Source organism: Pelodiscus sinensis, chromosome 31, assembly GCF_052426305.1.
Source record: "Pelodiscus sinensis isolate ZL-2025 chromosome 31, ASM5242630v1, whole genome shotgun sequence".
Classification (NCBI taxonomy): Eukaryota; Metazoa; Chordata; order Testudines; family Trionychidae; genus Pelodiscus; species Pelodiscus sinensis.
In genome coordinates this window covers 13,813,191-13,828,232 of record NC_143082.1, presented here as the reverse complement: position 1 = coordinate 13,828,232, position 15,042 = coordinate 13,813,191, and the positions used below count along the sequence as shown (strand labels likewise).

General features: G+C 68.6%; 1 protein-coding gene across 2 annotated transcripts; it reads right to left on the bottom strand.

Moving 5' to 3' along the window:
- Positions 1 to 315: 315 nt before the first annotated feature.
- On the bottom strand, positions 316 to 13,249 carry PIP4K2C (phosphatidylinositol-5-phosphate 4-kinase type 2 gamma). Of its 2 annotated transcripts, none has more exons than XM_075901766.2 (10): positions 13,058 to 13,249; positions 8,882 to 8,979; positions 6,411 to 6,507; positions 6,139 to 6,285; positions 5,774 to 5,920; positions 5,214 to 5,252; positions 3,190 to 3,303; positions 2,347 to 2,587; positions 1,956 to 2,059; positions 316 to 1,551 (listed from the first exon to the last, which is right to left on the bottom strand). In XM_075901766.2, the coding sequence occupies exons 1-10, from the start codon at positions 13,187 to 13,189 to the stop codon at positions 1,471 to 1,473; spliced, it is 1,200 nt and encodes a 399-aa protein (XP_075757881.2). In that variant the 5' UTR covers positions 13,190 to 13,249; the 3' UTR covers positions 316 to 1,470. The 2 variants fall into 2 exon arrangements, with proteins under 2 accessions (XP_075757881.2, XP_075757882.2); XM_075901767.2 differs by lacking the exon at positions 13,058 to 13,249 and adding an exon at positions 10,331 to 10,436.
- Positions 13,250 to 15,042: the final 1,793 nt, after the last annotated feature.

Sequence of the window (15,042 nt, the reverse complement as noted above, 5' to 3'; positions counted from 1 at the left end):
TTCAAAAGGCAGCAACCCAGGGCAAGGGGGCTCCCCCCCCCCCACATTATCTCCCACCCCCGAGTGGCAGAAGCAGCTGGAGGAGCCAGTGTAGACACTGGGGTGCCTGAGTCTCCCCCTCCCCCCAAAGGGCAGTAGCCCCAGCTCATGCTCAGGCTGCAGGGGTCAGGAAGGAACCACCTGTCCCTGTTGCTGCCCCCAAGCCTCAGTCTGTCTCCCTCCCCCACCCCACCCAGCAGGGGCTGGGCACTGCCCCACCCCCCATTTCCACCCCTCCCCCTGTCGTGGGCCAGGTGAAGCAGGGAGCCAGGCAACTGTCAGTCAATAATTTATTTCTAGCCAGACCCAGGGACAGGACCACACCCGCGTGTACAAGAACAGAAGGTGCAAGGCAGGCGTGTCCGCAGCGCGGGCCGGGGGCAGGTGTGAGGAGCGGGCCCGGCCCCTGCAGGCTGCCGGCGCACCATGGCGAAGATCCGCATCTGGGGCTGCAGTCACCAGCCTCCCGCCAGGGAGAGGAGCAGCTGCTGTCTGGGGCCTGGCCAGTGCTGCCTGTGGGGCAAGAATCTCAGAGCACCTGCTGGGACCCCCCTGGGATAAAGGGTTCCAGGCCGGGGCGTGGGAGAAATGCCAGCAGCAGGCCCTCCCCCTCCACGTGACCGTGGGAAGCCTGGGCAGGCACAGCCACTATCCAGCACGGGCCCGGACCTGCGCCAGCTGGTCACACGCTGCCCGAGCGAGCGCCTCCTGCTGGCGGAGAGGCAGAGCTGCACTTCGCGGCTGCCGGTGTCATCGGAGCAGGAGGGAGGGGGCTGCTGGAACACGGGGCAGGTCCTGGCCAAAGCAGCCGAGCTGGGGTCCAAAGCCTGGCCCAGCCGTGGGCCCCAGGGATGTAGTGTGAGAAGAGGGGCGGGGAGCCCAGTGCAAGTTAGTGTTAACTCCCCCGCCCCCCCAGCTGGGAGATTTCCCCTAGGAATACATTACACCGTGGGACAGGCCCAGAGAACCACCGCCCTGCGGGGGGGCAGGGCAGATGCACATGGGGGGACTGGATGGGAGAGGGGATCCGCGGCTATCCCCAGGTTCGGGTAAGGGGGTGGGGTTACTCTCATGGGGGAGGAACCTTTCTGCCCCCCCTAAGGCACGGAAGGGTCAAATCTCGTATTGCATATTGCAGGGCCCAGGGGGCCCCTCTGCCTCAGATGGGCAGAGCTCAAAGGCCCCCCCGCCGGCAGCACCCTCCCCCCCCCCAGCGCTGCAGGCAGCAGGGCAGAATAAGTTAAGGCACTTGGTTTGCAACCGAGCCCACCTGGGCCCCGGGCTCCGAGCTCAGCTGAGCGCAGGTCAGCAAACGTGGTGGGGGGGGGGGGGGGGGCGGGAACGGCACGAGACCAAGGGGTGGGGGGCGGGGGACACCTTTGATCATCAGCTCCCACCAGCCAGGACGGGGGCTCTCCAGGCCGCTAGCGACTAAGCGAAGATGTTGGTGACAAAGTCCAGGAAGCGCTTGGCGTACTGCTCGGGGTGGACAGTGGAGATCTCCGCGCCGGCCTGTGTCGGGGTGGGGGGCAAGGAACAGCGTCAGTGCCAACCGCGTGGAGCCGAGATGGGGAGGGGCCCGGGGCCCGAGCAGCAAGTAACGACTCGATCGCATGGCCCTGCCCCCACAGGGCTCTGTGCTGGGGAAGCGCCCCCCTTCCCCCAGGGGAGACCTTCCAGTGCTTGCCAGGAGCAAAATGGCCCCCCCGGGTCCAAAGGACAGCAGTGCCCAGTGGCAGCTGTGCCCCCCAGCTCTGACCCCCCCCTTGGTTTTCTGCTGGTGGACAGGTCAAGGCCACGCCGCCCGGCTGCATTCGATGGGGTTAATTCTGGTGGGGGGCGCACAGCCCCAGCAGCCGCCCTGCCGGCCCCACGGCCGAGCCCCCTCCCCCCCGTGCGGTGTGCGTTGGACCTACCCCGTGTTTGACCGTCTTGGCGGCGTGCGCAGCCTTCTTCTTGGCATCGTACTGCGTGAGGATGTCGATGAGGCCCATGAAGTACACCTCCGGCTGGGGCCCGCCTGGGGGGGAAGGCCATAGCCTGCCGTAAGCGGCTCCCAGACCTGCCATGGAGCCCTCCCCACCCCCTCGCAGGGGCCCACTAGCACTGGAGGAAGGCGTGGACCGACACTCCCCCCTAGCTCCATCGCCGTCCCCATCCTCTGGACCCCAGGCAGGCTGGGACCCCGGCACGGCACACAACCATCCGGCCCCGAACACGAGGGCTGGGGGCTCCCGCTCCAGGACGCGCCAATGACGACGGAGCCAAGCAGCCAGCTCGCTCCCCCCCCCCCCCAGCTCCGCTCACCTTCCGCGCTCCTGATGGCGTAGACGTCCACGTAGGGGTCAAACTCCCCGGGGCCCAGCGGCCTGTGGGAGTTCAGGTAGCCGCCGATCCCCTCGGGGGACGTCCCGTAGGAGCCCACGACCACCTCCTCCCCCTCCTCCTCCTCCTCCTTCAGGTCCTCGTCCTCCTCCTCCTCGGCCCGGTGCACGTCATGGATGCCCAGCAGCAGGCTGTAGTCCATGATCTTCAGCTGGACCAGGAACTGGGGGGCACAGCGGGCAGGGGCTGGAGCGGGCAGCAGGGCAAGGCCTCGCGCCCACCCTGGGGGCCCGGCAGAAGCCACGTTACCTAGTGGTTAGAGCAGAGCCCAGGGCCCTGCTTGGCTGCGCTGCCTCGTCCGTCGGCAGGGGCAGGGACGTCTCACTCCGTCCGGGCTGTCCAATTTCAAGGGGCTTCCCGGCCAGCACAAGCAGCCCCCGGGACCTGCTACCGCGGACGTGGCCCTCGGGGCCGGGCAGAGCCCTCCCCTGCTTGGCTCTTGCTGTGAAGTATCGCCCGGCACGCTGGGCAGCCTGCAGCAAGGTTCCATGGGCAGTGCCCATCCTTCCCCAGAGTCGTCTGCGGCAGGGCAGAGCGGGGTGCCAGCCAGGGCAGGAGGAACCAGCCCTTCCGGCCACAGCTCTGGCTGGTTTCAGTCCCCGCCGGAAGCCTCGAGGGATCCGGCGCAGGCCCGCGGCCGTTTCGCTGCCCCAAGCAGGGCTGGGCTGACCGGCTCCGGGAGGGCCAGACGCCTGCAGCCTCCCCCAACCGCCTGGGACGGCTGCCCCCCTGGCTCGGAGCTCAGGCATGCTAGCGCCTCCCTACCTCCACGTCCCTCTTCAGCCTCTCCATGAAGTCGCTCTTCTCCCCCTCGCCCACATGCACCTTCTGGCTCATGTGCAGGAAGTCGACGTCTTTCAGCGTGGGCAGCTCCTTGACCTGGAAGGAGCCAGGCAGGTTAGTGGGGCGGAGGACGCGGGGGTCCCAGCTCGAGGGGTGCTGCGGCCTCAGGCCCCCCTGAAATCTGCTCGCTGCCCACGGCCCCTTCAAGAGCCCTGGCAGACCGGGGCAGATGCCCATGGGGATGACGGGCTCACAGGCCATGCAATGCCCCCATCTCTTCCGGAAGGGTCCTAGGGCAAGACAGGCTCCACTCCCACTGCCTGGCAAAACCCCGGCCAAATGCCCCCGTTCACCCCCAGGAAGCACTTCGGAGGGCACCTCCCCCCCCGCCCCGGGTAGACCAGGGCACCTGCCGGCGCGGGAATTCCACCGCCTGGCCAGCGAGCGAACGCAGACCCAGGGACAGGACGCTCAGGCCCAGGGGCCGGAGGGACAGCAGCAGCCCAGCCCCCCAGAGGCGGATTCGAAAGGGCTGGAGGCAGCTCAGCCCCCGGCTCAAATCCAATCAAGCCTCCCTCCCAGGGCCCCCAAAGCTCGTTAACTGGATGCTGAGGCCAGGCTGGGCTTTAGGGCAGAGCAGGCCACTAACGAGATCAGGATTATTTGGCTGACTCAGGTCATTCCCCGCTGGAAGGGGGCGGGCAGAGGAAACCCAGCCCAGCTGGTTAGATCAGGCAGCCAGCCAACCGGAGTCCCCTCCCTGCCCGCGCATCGGCCTTGCTACCCCTTCCCACAGGCCCCCCAGAGCCCGCCACGGCTGGAGGGCTGGCACGCCCCCCCGGCCAGCAGAGCGCTGCAGAGCCCCCCCAGACCCGCGCTGGGTCGTAGAGCGGGGCTGGCACGGACGAGCGCATGGATCGGACAAAGACGTCCCTGGGGAAGGGTCTATTAATAGAGACCCTCCGCGTCCCAGTCAGGGGGAGAGGAGGAAGCACGGCTCAGAGCAGATGAGACAGTCCCGCCAGGGAACGGCAGACAGGGAAACGGGGACATTGGAAAGTGAGCCGCGTGGGGATCCTACGCTCCAGTCCCGAGTGGGGGAGTAGACAGCAGCTCTCCCCTCCCCGGGACGGCCCTGCCTCTCCCCCACGCTGAGTTCCTGCTGACTCTCCTTTCGGCAGGGAGAACCCCCTAAGCCGGGCACAAGGATGCCAAGGGGCAGCCTGCTGCTGCCACCCCCAGCATACCCTCCGCCAGGAAAGCCGCTTTCCTCAGCCTGCTGCCCAATGCCAGAGACCCTGCCCCCGCCAAGGGTGAATCCGGGCCCCTTCCCTAACCGGGGTCATGGGGCTGCCTCCCAGCCGCCACCCCCTGCGTCGTCGCTGCTCGCCCGGCTCCCCTCCCGGCGCAGGGCGGCCCAGCCAGACGCAGCCGTGTGTCCGGCAGGGCCGAGATGCAAGGACCTGGCCCGGCAGCGGGGTGGATCCCAGAAGGGCAGAGTCTGGGGAAGTCGGTGCATGGACCCGAACTCCAGGCAGCTTTGGCCCAGTTCTGCCCCAGCAGATGGGCAGGGCCTGGACTCCAACCCAGCCCTGCCGGAAGAGGAGGGTCTCGGATACTTTGAGGAGCATCTGCAGAGATGGAACCAAGGCTCCTGTGCAAGCAGACCCGACTGCCATGGAGCTGTCTGCCAGGCCTAGCCGAGCAGCTGCCCAGGGCGGGGGGAGGAGGGGGCAGTGCCGCCTGCCAATCAGGGGCTGCTGGAACCTGCAGTTCACACCTCCCCATCAGGAGGCAGACCCTGACCTCCACCGCCCCAAGCAGCCCAGAGGTGCAGTGACTAGGAGCCAGCCCCTCACCCCAACAGGCTCCGTTAGCGCCCTGCTGTCGCCCGGCACAACAAGCTCAGCCCCCAGGAGACGGGAAGCCAAATTCCCAGCAGAAAGATCTCTGGGTTAGACACCCTGCTCGCCCCTCCACCCCCACCAGCAGCCATCCCCAGCTACCTTCTCCTTGTCGCTGGCTTCCCGGGACACCAGGGAGCCCTGCAAGAGAAGCAGGCCCATTAGTCACGAGCCCCTGGCCGCAGGAGGGGTCAGAGACACACGGGAGTCCGCAGGGAGGGACACGCCCGTCAGACGGGCCCAGACCTACGAATCAGCCCAGACCTCCAGAGGAGGGCGGCTGCCTCCCCTCTCCCCCCCCCCCAGCTGGAGCGGGAAGGGGCCAGAGGTTCTGCTGCTTTGCCAGCTGTTTGCAGGCCCCACATGCCAGGGAGAGCTCTGCCCACGTGTGGGGTAATGGGTCCCGAAGCTAGGCTGCCACATGGGGCCAGTATGGAGAGCAACAGGAATGGGCTGATCCCGGTGACAGCCTCACAGGAGACTTAGGAGGGAACAGAGAAAAGGGGACACAGAAGCCCCCCCCCCCAGGCTAAACCAGCTGGCAGCAGGAGAAGCTCAAGCTGCTGCAGCAACTCTCTGACCCGTGTCTCCGCAGGGCCGGCGGGGTGCCCGGGAGCCTGGCTCAGGCGAACACCCGGGGCACTGCCTGCAGGTCTGGTTACCTTCAGGTCGTACTTCCTGTGCACAGCGAGCCGGTGGCTGAACACGTTCCTCATGACCAGCATGTAGGTCTCCTCACTGTCCACGCTGAGCCGGTACATCCCTAGGAACTGGGGCAGCAAGGTGTTTCCGTGACACTTCACCACGTACTGCAGGGAGAGGCGACAGTGTCAGACTGGCGGGGCAGGCCAGAGAGCAAGGTCCGGAGACCCCAGCCAGAAGAGGGGGCAGGGATGTGCCTCCGACCAGCAAGCTGGTGGCAGCGCTGGGATTAGAACTCAGCTCCCACCTGTTGGCAGTTTCGCTCCGGCGCCCCCTGGTGGCGAGGCAGGGACCCCTCAGAGCCCCGCCCCCTGGCCCCCCGTACCTGGTGGTAGTGTGAAAGGAGGCTGTGAACGTCAGCCACGTCTTCGCTGGAGATTTCCTTGATCACCAGCGTCCTGTCGTAAGACGTGAGGAAACGCCGGTCGCTCCCCTCCCCTTCGTAGTGGGGAGGGCTGCGCGTCAGGGAGACCTGGGGAGCAGAAGCAAGCGTGAGAACAGCACCCAGGCCGGCCCTGGGACGTAGGCCTCTGCTAACGGCCGCCTGCCCTGCCCTTGCGAAGGGCCCCCCGACCCTGGAAAGGGGGGCCCGCTTACCTGGTAGTCCTGGTCATCGATCCCAAAGCGCTCACGGAGGTTGCGGAAGACCTGCGGGCAGTACTCCTTGAACTTGAAGTGGCTGGGCAGGTTCTCCCTGGCGGGACAAGGGGGGGGGTTGTCAGTGTTTGGAACCAGAGGCACCAGATCAAAGAGTGCAGGCCCCGCTCCCAGGCTGGGGGCGCTCGCCTGGGACGCAGGGCCTAGTCCAAAGAGGGCTCGGGAGGGCACGGCGCATGCTCAGCGGAGGCTGAAAGAGCGGCTGCCATCCCAGGATCCAGGGGAGTCTCCTGCAGTGGACGCGGAGAGGTGCTTGGCACCTGGCTAACCCCTGCCAGAACCCTGTGACCAGCTGGGGCGCCCCAATGCAAGGAGGTTGCTACAGGAAAGGGGCAGAGAAGAGCCCTGCCCTACAAGAGCAGACTGGGCTCCTTAGATCAGCAAGGCGGAGGTTAAGTGAAGGGAAGGTAACACAAGAATGGCCCAGCAGGGTCAGAGCGAAGGGGCCAGGTGCCTCCCAGGGAACCAACACAATGGGGCAATTTAAAGAATGTGCATCCTGGCTTCCGGAGGGTTAGGGATGCCAAGGCACTGGACTGTGGCCCTAGTAGCTATCAATGGACCTTTCTTCCTTGAACCCAGCTCTGCTTTTGGCCGTCACAACATCCCCTGGCAGGGAGTTCCACAGGTTGTGGGACGTACTCCCTTGTTTGTTGCAAACCCGCTGTCTGTTCGGTTTGTGGGCTGACCCCTGGTTCTTGTGCTGCGTGACGGGGTGAATAGCTCTTCCCTAAACCCTTTCCCACACCCTGCCGGATTGTACGGGCTCATCAATTTAATAGCTACGAACGCTGCGCTCTCCTGATGCGCGACACACTGAGCAGGTGTTTCCAGCAAACCTCAGCTTCTAAGTATCCCTGCGGGGAGCAAAGATTTGAGAAGGGGCAGAGGAAGGAGAGCCAGCGGCTGGAAGGCAAAGCTGGGTGAATTCAAAGGGGAAGAAGGCAGACATCTAACAGGGAGGGGAGTTAGCCTCTGAGGGATCCCCCTCCGCTGACCGTCTAACTCCTGACGGGCCATGCGTGGGGATTAGCAATGGGCAGGGTGGCGCAGGTGTGAGCCAGCTCCTTGCTGGAACGGCAGAGGTCCCCAAGCGAGCCTGCTACAGGGACTGTTGGGCCACGTTTGCTGTTCAGTGTCTGCCTGGGCCCAGGTATGGGGCGGTTCAGACCAGCAGGTAAGGTGGGGAGCAGCAGGGAAGAGCTACCCAGCCAGAACTCCACTCCGCAGGCCAGGAGGGAGGCAGCTTCCCGGCTCAGGACAGGGTGCTAGGTCCAGGAGGGGCAGGGCAGACGGCGGCCAATGCCAAACCCAGCAGGTGGGACAGCGACGCCAAGAGGCTGCCCCCTCGAGGGCACTGCCCCTCCCGTGGGCTCTGGTTCTCCCAGCTCCCGCGCTCCTGCCCCACCCCACGGGGGCGCTGGCCATACGCGGTACTGGGCTTCCACCCACACGGCTGTGGGGGAAGCGGGTCCCATTTTGACGCTCATTCTCCGGGGAGACGGCAGCCCCTTTCCAAGCGCCGGCAGAGCCAGCAGAGGACAGCTTGGGTGCTCCTGCCTGGAGGGATTCCTGAGCAAGGTGTGGTGGGAAGGCAGGCAGATAACCGCTTGGGCCGGCCGTGGGAACTTCCCGTAACACGTGGAGGCGTGACCAGCGTGGCAGTGCTGACCAGGCGTGGGACGGCCACACACGGGAGGGTGGGGCAGGGCAGAGGACACATGGGGCGGGGAGGGGCCTGGAATAGCCTGTATCAAGGGAGGATTGGAAACCCCAGGGACAGAAGAAGCCGCTCAAGGGCAGGACACGAACTGGCGCTTCCCAGCTCTGACCTGGGGCTGACGACAGCAGGCCCAGCCGGGCTCTACAGCCGCATGGCTGGGCAGAAACCCGGCACGGCCCGTCTTTTACCCTTTCCGTCTCTCTGCTCACCCAACGGCTTCCCAGGCTGGGCTGCGGACACCCAAGAAAACCTGCCCTGAAACCCACTGCCAGGAGTCGCGGTGGCCAGCGGCGCTGGACCCGAGGGGGCGAATGCGTCTGCCCAGGTGCAACGCGAAGCAGGAGCAGGGGAGCCGAGGAAGCATGGAGGCCGCGGGCCCAGCCCTTAAGGAAGCGTGAGAGGCATTCGGGGGGGGGGGGGGGAACGGGGGCTGGCTCAGGGGTTTAAGCCCTGGGCCGTAGCGTGGCTCCCAGGGCCCTGTGACGTCCCTGCAGCCGGCTGAGACAGATCAATGCTGGAAACATTCTCCCCTGCGAAGAGAGCCTGGTGATCTTTAATGACCCCTCACGGGCAGGGGAAGAGGCGCAGGAATTTACCAGATCCAAGCTCAGCCTTTTAGACAAGCCTTGCCCCCTCCTCCCCCGTCCCCTGCCCGGCAGACAGGCCCAGGCCCGCTGCAGCGCCTCACCTGCTGAAGAGATGATTGTTCACTTTGATTTTAGAGTTGGCTTTGAAGTCGTCCGGTAGCAGCATCACAGGCAGGGGGACCTGGCTGAGCTCAGCGATCTGGCAACGGAACACAGGACGAGCGGGTGACTCCCTGCCCCGCTCCCATTTCCAGCTTCAGAAGGCAGCGTTCAAACCCCAGGCATGCTCAGCCCCGCCGGGTACCCTGCCAACCTCAGCCAGGCGCAGGGGGGCGGGCAGAGCCGACGTCACATGGGACAGCTTCCATTCGGGGCCAAGGGACTGCCTGCTGACAGCGGGGGGGAGGGAGGGGGCCGGGCCGGGCCAGGGCTCCCAGCACCAAAACCCCCTGGCTCAGAGCCCTTTTAGAAGGTTGCTTGGCAGCGTCAAGGGGGCGGGTGTTATCCGGCCAGGCCGTGGGACCAGCGCGACAGGAGCCCAGGAGAACGCCGTAAGCAGCTACAAAGCTAATTCAAGCAGCAGGCTGGCATTGGAGGGCGCCTGGGGATTCATTCCTAGGGGTTCGCACCAAGGTGCATCACAGGAAAGCAGCAGCTAGGACAAGCCAAGCTCCGGCCTGTAACGGCTCAGTCTCCACCCTGAACCCCAGTGGCGGGGAGCCTGTGGGAGGAGCGAGCTGGCTGGGAGAGGACTTCCCACTTCAGATTGCTTCCCAGAGAGCTGCTCCAGGAGACGCTGCAGCCAGGGGAGTCTGGGGTGCCGCTGCCCTGCGGACGGCATGCATGCAGCTGCGCGGCTGCCGAGCGAGGTTTTGGGACTCTCCCAGCAGATGCTAGAAAACGAAACTGTAGCGGTTACTGGGAGGCTACGTAGCGCACCACACTTCAGAGACCCCCGTCCGAATCCCACCTCCGCTACCTTGGGCCAGGTCCCATCCCGGCCTGTGCCTCAGTTTCCCCCTCAATGGGCGCGCTATGTCCCTCTGTGACGTGCTTTGCAGGCTACGGATGAAGGGTACGGGACAAGAGTCATTCACAGCCAGCTGAGCCCCGTTTACGCGCCTCACAGACGGTGCCCGCATGGAGACGGTCAACGTCGCCCTCCGCCAAGGCTCCGTACCGCTCACAGACCCGCTCCTCTGAAGGGAATCACCCATTCCCAGGGCCAAGCCGCAGCCAGAAAAGGTAACCTGCCTTCGAGACGAAGAGCCACACGACGCACCGCGACCACCCATGCGCCCAATCTCTCTGGAGACCGCGAGCGAGAACGAGCTTAGCGACGCCGGTTCGAGAACTCGGGCAACGCCTTACCAGCCGTGTGATTTTTTTTGAAGCCAAGGCACCAGTGAAACACGCCAAATAACGGGGAGCAGATGAAGCAAAGGTATCCCCCAGCACTACTAGCCAGGAAGGGGAGCAGCTGGTCAGGCTAGGATTAAGGGAAAACCACACTCCATTGCACTAGACTCCGTGCTGCAAGGCCCACGTACCATCCACTTTCTACACTGTGGCGTCTTGGCTGCTCTGGGGCCGGTTAAGCAGGACCACGGAGCTCTGGTATTCTAGGGGGCTGGAGTGGACCGTCACTGACAGCCCCTGGAATCAGAAAACGGGTCAATAAAGGGAACGGGTCAAATTTCAGTTTGGTTTCTGGTCTCTGCTGGCTGCTCCCTCGCACGGGTACCCGGGAGCAGGTCCGGGCTGAGACACCTGCTCCAGGTCCAATTAGCACCACGGAGCTGAGACATTCTCCCTTCTGCAGCTTGACACTGGGCCAGGAGGCTGCCCCCCACCTCAGACATGACTCACCAGGTGCTTTTTGCATTCGGGATCTCGCTAGATCTTGCCTACCGGGACGCCTCAAGCGGACTGTATTGCTGAGCAGTTACAGTCAGGCAGCAGGGCTCAGACGCCAGAGGGAGAAATGCCACGCCCATGCCTCCAAAGGCACAGCTCGCCACTCCTAAACGTCTCCGGGCTCTGAGCAGGGAATTGGGACGCCAGCAGCCCCCCGGGGCCTCCCTGTCATAGCTCTGAGCCCGTTCCCAGAGAATCGCCTTGATTAAATCTGCAGCGTGACCTGGTTACCAGACCCCAGGGTTGTAGCTCTAGAGATCAGGCTATTTAAGAAGCACAAGCGTTGGGGGTCATCAGCAGCAGCAAACCGCTCAAAGCTCACACCACTGCCCAAGGGGTCAGAGCCATTTAACTCCTGCAGAACTAGGACTCTGCCCCTCCACTCACCTGGCCCATCCCTCAGGTGAGGGCTGGGGAAAGGGGCAGCTTCTGCGGAACGCACAAGAACTCATGATGGTGTGGGGTGGGGGTGGAGGGGAAGCAGAAGATGAGACGCCCAGCTGGGGTGGCGGGGGAAATAGCGTGGGCTGGCTCTCCTGATCACGGCTACCCCAACCCAGAAAGACAGCGAAGTCCTGCAACAAGTCACTGGACTCTGGGCTGGGGACAGTATGGGGGGTCCAAGTCTCACCCAGTGCTGAACCCACAACTCACCCCAAGAGGCCGTGAGGTCCTGGGGCGTGAAATCACAGGGCCCCAGTCGGGGGGGGGGGGGGGGGTTGCCCAAGGGCACAGTGGGAGGGAGGTATCCTAGAGCCCCCCTCACTCAACACAAGGGTGGCAGGCAGGTCCCAGAAGCTTGGCGTCAAACTGTCCCGAGGGCCCCACGGTGGGGGGGGGGGGGGGGGGGGGGGGGGGAATCAGAGGGGGGTGGAGGCTTTCAGGGGCAGGATCAGGAGGCCCAGAAAAGCAGAGGAGGGGCAGGCTGGGAGCCAGGCTGTCCCGGGGCCGTGAGGGGTCCCCAGGGCAGGGGGGAGGGAGCGGGGGTTCCAGGGAGGGGGGGCCAGGAGGGTTCACCGGGGGAGGGGGGGCTGGGAGAAGAGGCCCAGGGTGGGGTGCTCCCAGGGAGGAAGAATTGCAGGGGGGATTCCCCAAGACAGGGGACCCAAGCCAGCAGACTCCGTGGGTGGGGGGGGCCCGGGAGAGTCCCCCAGGGCAGGGGAGGAGGAAAGAGAGGTCCGGGGGGGAGACCCGAGGAGCAGGGGCCCCAGGCAGGGAGCTCCAGGGAGGAGGGTCCCGGAGAGGGAGCATTGCGGGGGGAGGTTCCCCAGGGTGGGGGGGCAGGAGCCGGGGGGGGGAGGGGGTCGGGGGGAGGGCGGGGGGGGAGGGGGTCCAGGAGGGCCCAGGGGGAGGGGTCCCGCGGGGGGCCCAGGGGGAGGGGCCCCGGGGGGGCAGGAGAGGCCATGGGGGAGGGGTCCAGGGGGGCAGGGGGCCCAGGGGGGGGGTCCGGGGGGGGGAGAGGCGGGGGGGAGGGAGGCGGAGGGGGATGCGGGGGGCAGGAGAGGCCCAGGGGGAGGGGTCAGGGGGGCAATGCGGGGGGGGGCAGGAGGGGCCTGGGGGGTCCGGGGGGGGGGGGGGGGCAGGAGGGGCCCAGGGGGAGGGGTCCGGGGGGTCCCGGGGGGGGGGGAGAGGCCCAGGGGGAGGGGTCCGGGGGGTCCTGGGGGTCCCGGGGGGGGGCAGGAGAGGCCCAGGGGGAGGGGTCCGGGGGGGGCGGGGGGGGCAGGAGAGGCCCAGGGGGAGGGGTCCGGGGGGGGCAGGAGAGGCCCAGTGGGAGGGGCCCAGGGGGGGCGGGGGGGGCAGGAGAGGCCCAGTGGGGGGGCCCAGGGGGGCAATGCGGGGGGGGGGGAGAGGCAGGAGGGGGGGGGCAGGGGGGGGGGGGCAGGAGAGGCCCAGGGGGAGGGGTCCGGGCAGGGGGCCGGGGGGGGCAGGAGGGGCCCAGGGGGAGGGGTCCGGGGGGGTCAATGCGGGGGGGCCAGGAGAGGCCCAGGGGGAGGGACCCGGGGGGGGGCAGGAGGGGCCCAGGGGGAGGGGTCCGGAGGGGTCCCGGGGGGGCAATGCGGGGGGGGTCAGGAGAGGCCCGGGGGGGGCAGGAGAGGCCCAGGGGGAGGGGCCCGGGGGGAGGGGCCCGGGAGGGTCCCGGGGGGGGCGGGAGAGGCCCAGGGGGAGGGGTCCGGGGGGGGCAATGCGGGGGGGCCAGGAGAGGCCCAGGGGGAGGGGCCCGGGGGAGGGGTCCGGGGGGGGCAGGAGAGGCCCAGGGGGAGGGGCCCAGGGGGAGGGGTCCGGGGGGGGGCAGGAGAGGCCCAGGGGGAGGGGTCCGGGGGGGCCCCGGGGGGGCAGGAGGGGCCCGGCCCCGCCCTCACCTGGTGCTGCACGCCCCAGCCCAGCACGCCCAGCAGGGGGTCGGCGGCGCGCGGGGCCTTGACGCGCTGGGGCACGAAGCGCTTCCGCTTGGTCTTGGTGCGCGGCGCGGCGGGCCCGGCGGAGGCGGCCATGTCCCTGCTCGGCGCGCGCCGCCGCGCTTCCGGCTTCCGGCCCGGCTCGCTCCCCCGTCACGTGAGGCGGGCGGGGGGAGGAGCCTGAGCCGTGACCCCGCCCGGGCCCTCGGGCAGCCGGACACGTGGGGGGGCGGGGCCTGCGGGGGCGGGGCAGTGGGGCTGGGGGGGGATTGTTGGCGGGGGCCGGGCAGTGGGGCTGGGGGGGGGGATTGTTGGCGGGGGCGGGGCAGTGGGGCTGGGGGGGGATTGTTGGTGGGGGCCGGGCAGTGGGGCTGGGGGGGGATTGTTGGTGGGGGCGGGGCAGTGGGGCTGGGGGGGGATTGTTGGTGGGGGCCGGGCAGTGGGGCTGGGGGGGGATTGTTGGCGGGGGCGGGGCAGTGGGGCTGGGGGGGGATTGTTGGTGGGGGCCGGGCAGTGGGGCTGGGGGGGGATTGTTGGCGGGGCGGGGCAGTGGGGCTGGGGGGGGATTGTTGGCGGGGGCGGGGCAGTGGGGCTGGGGGGGGATTGTTGGCGGGGGCGGGGCAGTGGGGCGGGGGGGGATTGTTGGCGGGGGCGGGGCAGTGGGGCGGGGGGGGATTGTTGGCGGGGGCGGGGCAGTGGGGCTGGGGGGGGATTGTTGGCGGGGGCGGGGCAGTGGGGCGGGGGGGGATTGTTGGCGGGGGCGGGGCAGTGGGGCTGGGGGGGGATTGTTGGCGGGGGCGGGGCAGTGGGGCTGGGGGGGGGATTGTGGGCGGGGGCGGGGCAGTGGGGCTGGGGGGGGATTGTTGGCGGGGGCGGGGCAGTGGGGCTGGGGGGGGATTGTTGGCGGGGCGGGGCAGTGGGGCTGGGGGGGGATTGTTGGCGGGGCGGGGCAGTGGGGCTGGGGGGGGATTGTTGGCGGGGCGGGGCAGTGGGGCTGGGGGGGGATTGTTGGCGGGGGCGGGGCAGTGGGGCTGGGGGGGGATTGTTGGCGGGGGCGGGGCAGTGGGGCGGGGGGGGATTGTTGGCGGGGGCGGGGCAGTGGGGCGGGGGGGGATTGTTGGCGGGGGCGGGGCAGTGGGGCTGGGGGGGGATTGTTGGCGGGGGCGGGGCAGTGGGGCGGGGGGGGATTGTTGGCGGGGGCGGGGCAGTGGCGGGGGCGGGGGGGGCAGTGGGGCTGGGCGGGGGGGGGAGTGGGGCTGGGCGGGGGGCGGGGGCGGGGGTGGGCTGGGGGGGGGGGCGGGGCGGGGCTGGGGGGGGGGGGCGGGGCGGGGCGGGGCTGGGGGGGGGGGGGATTGTTGGTGGGGGCCGGGCAGTGGGGCTGGGGGGGGATTGTTGGCGGGGCGGGGCAGTGGGGCTGGGGGGGGATTGTTGGCGGGGCGGGGCAGTGGGGCTGGGGGGGGATTGTTGGCGGGGGCGGGGCAGTGGGGCTGGGGGGGGATTGTTGGCGGGGGCGGGGCAGTGGGGCGGGGGGGGATTGTTGGCGGGGGCGGGGCAGTGGGGCGGGGGGGATTGTTGGCGGGGGCGGGGCAGTGGGGCTGGGGGGGGATTGTTGGCGGGGGCGGGGCAGTGGGGCGGGGGGGGATTGTTGGCGGGGGCGGGGCAGTGGGGCTGGGGGGGGATTGTTGGCGGGGGCGGGGCAGTGGGGCTGGGGGGGGGATTGTGGGCGGGGGCGGGGCAGTGGGGCTGGGGGGGGATTGTTGGCGGGGGCGGGGCAGTGGGGCTGGGGGGGGATTGTTGGCGGGGCGGGGCAGTGGGGCTGGGGGGGGATTGTTGGCGGGGCGGGGCAGTGGGGCTGGGGGGGGATTGTTGGCGGGGGCGGGGCAGTGGGGGGGGGGGGATTGTTGGCGGGGGCGGGGCAGTGGGGCTGGGGGGGGATTGTTGGCGGGGGC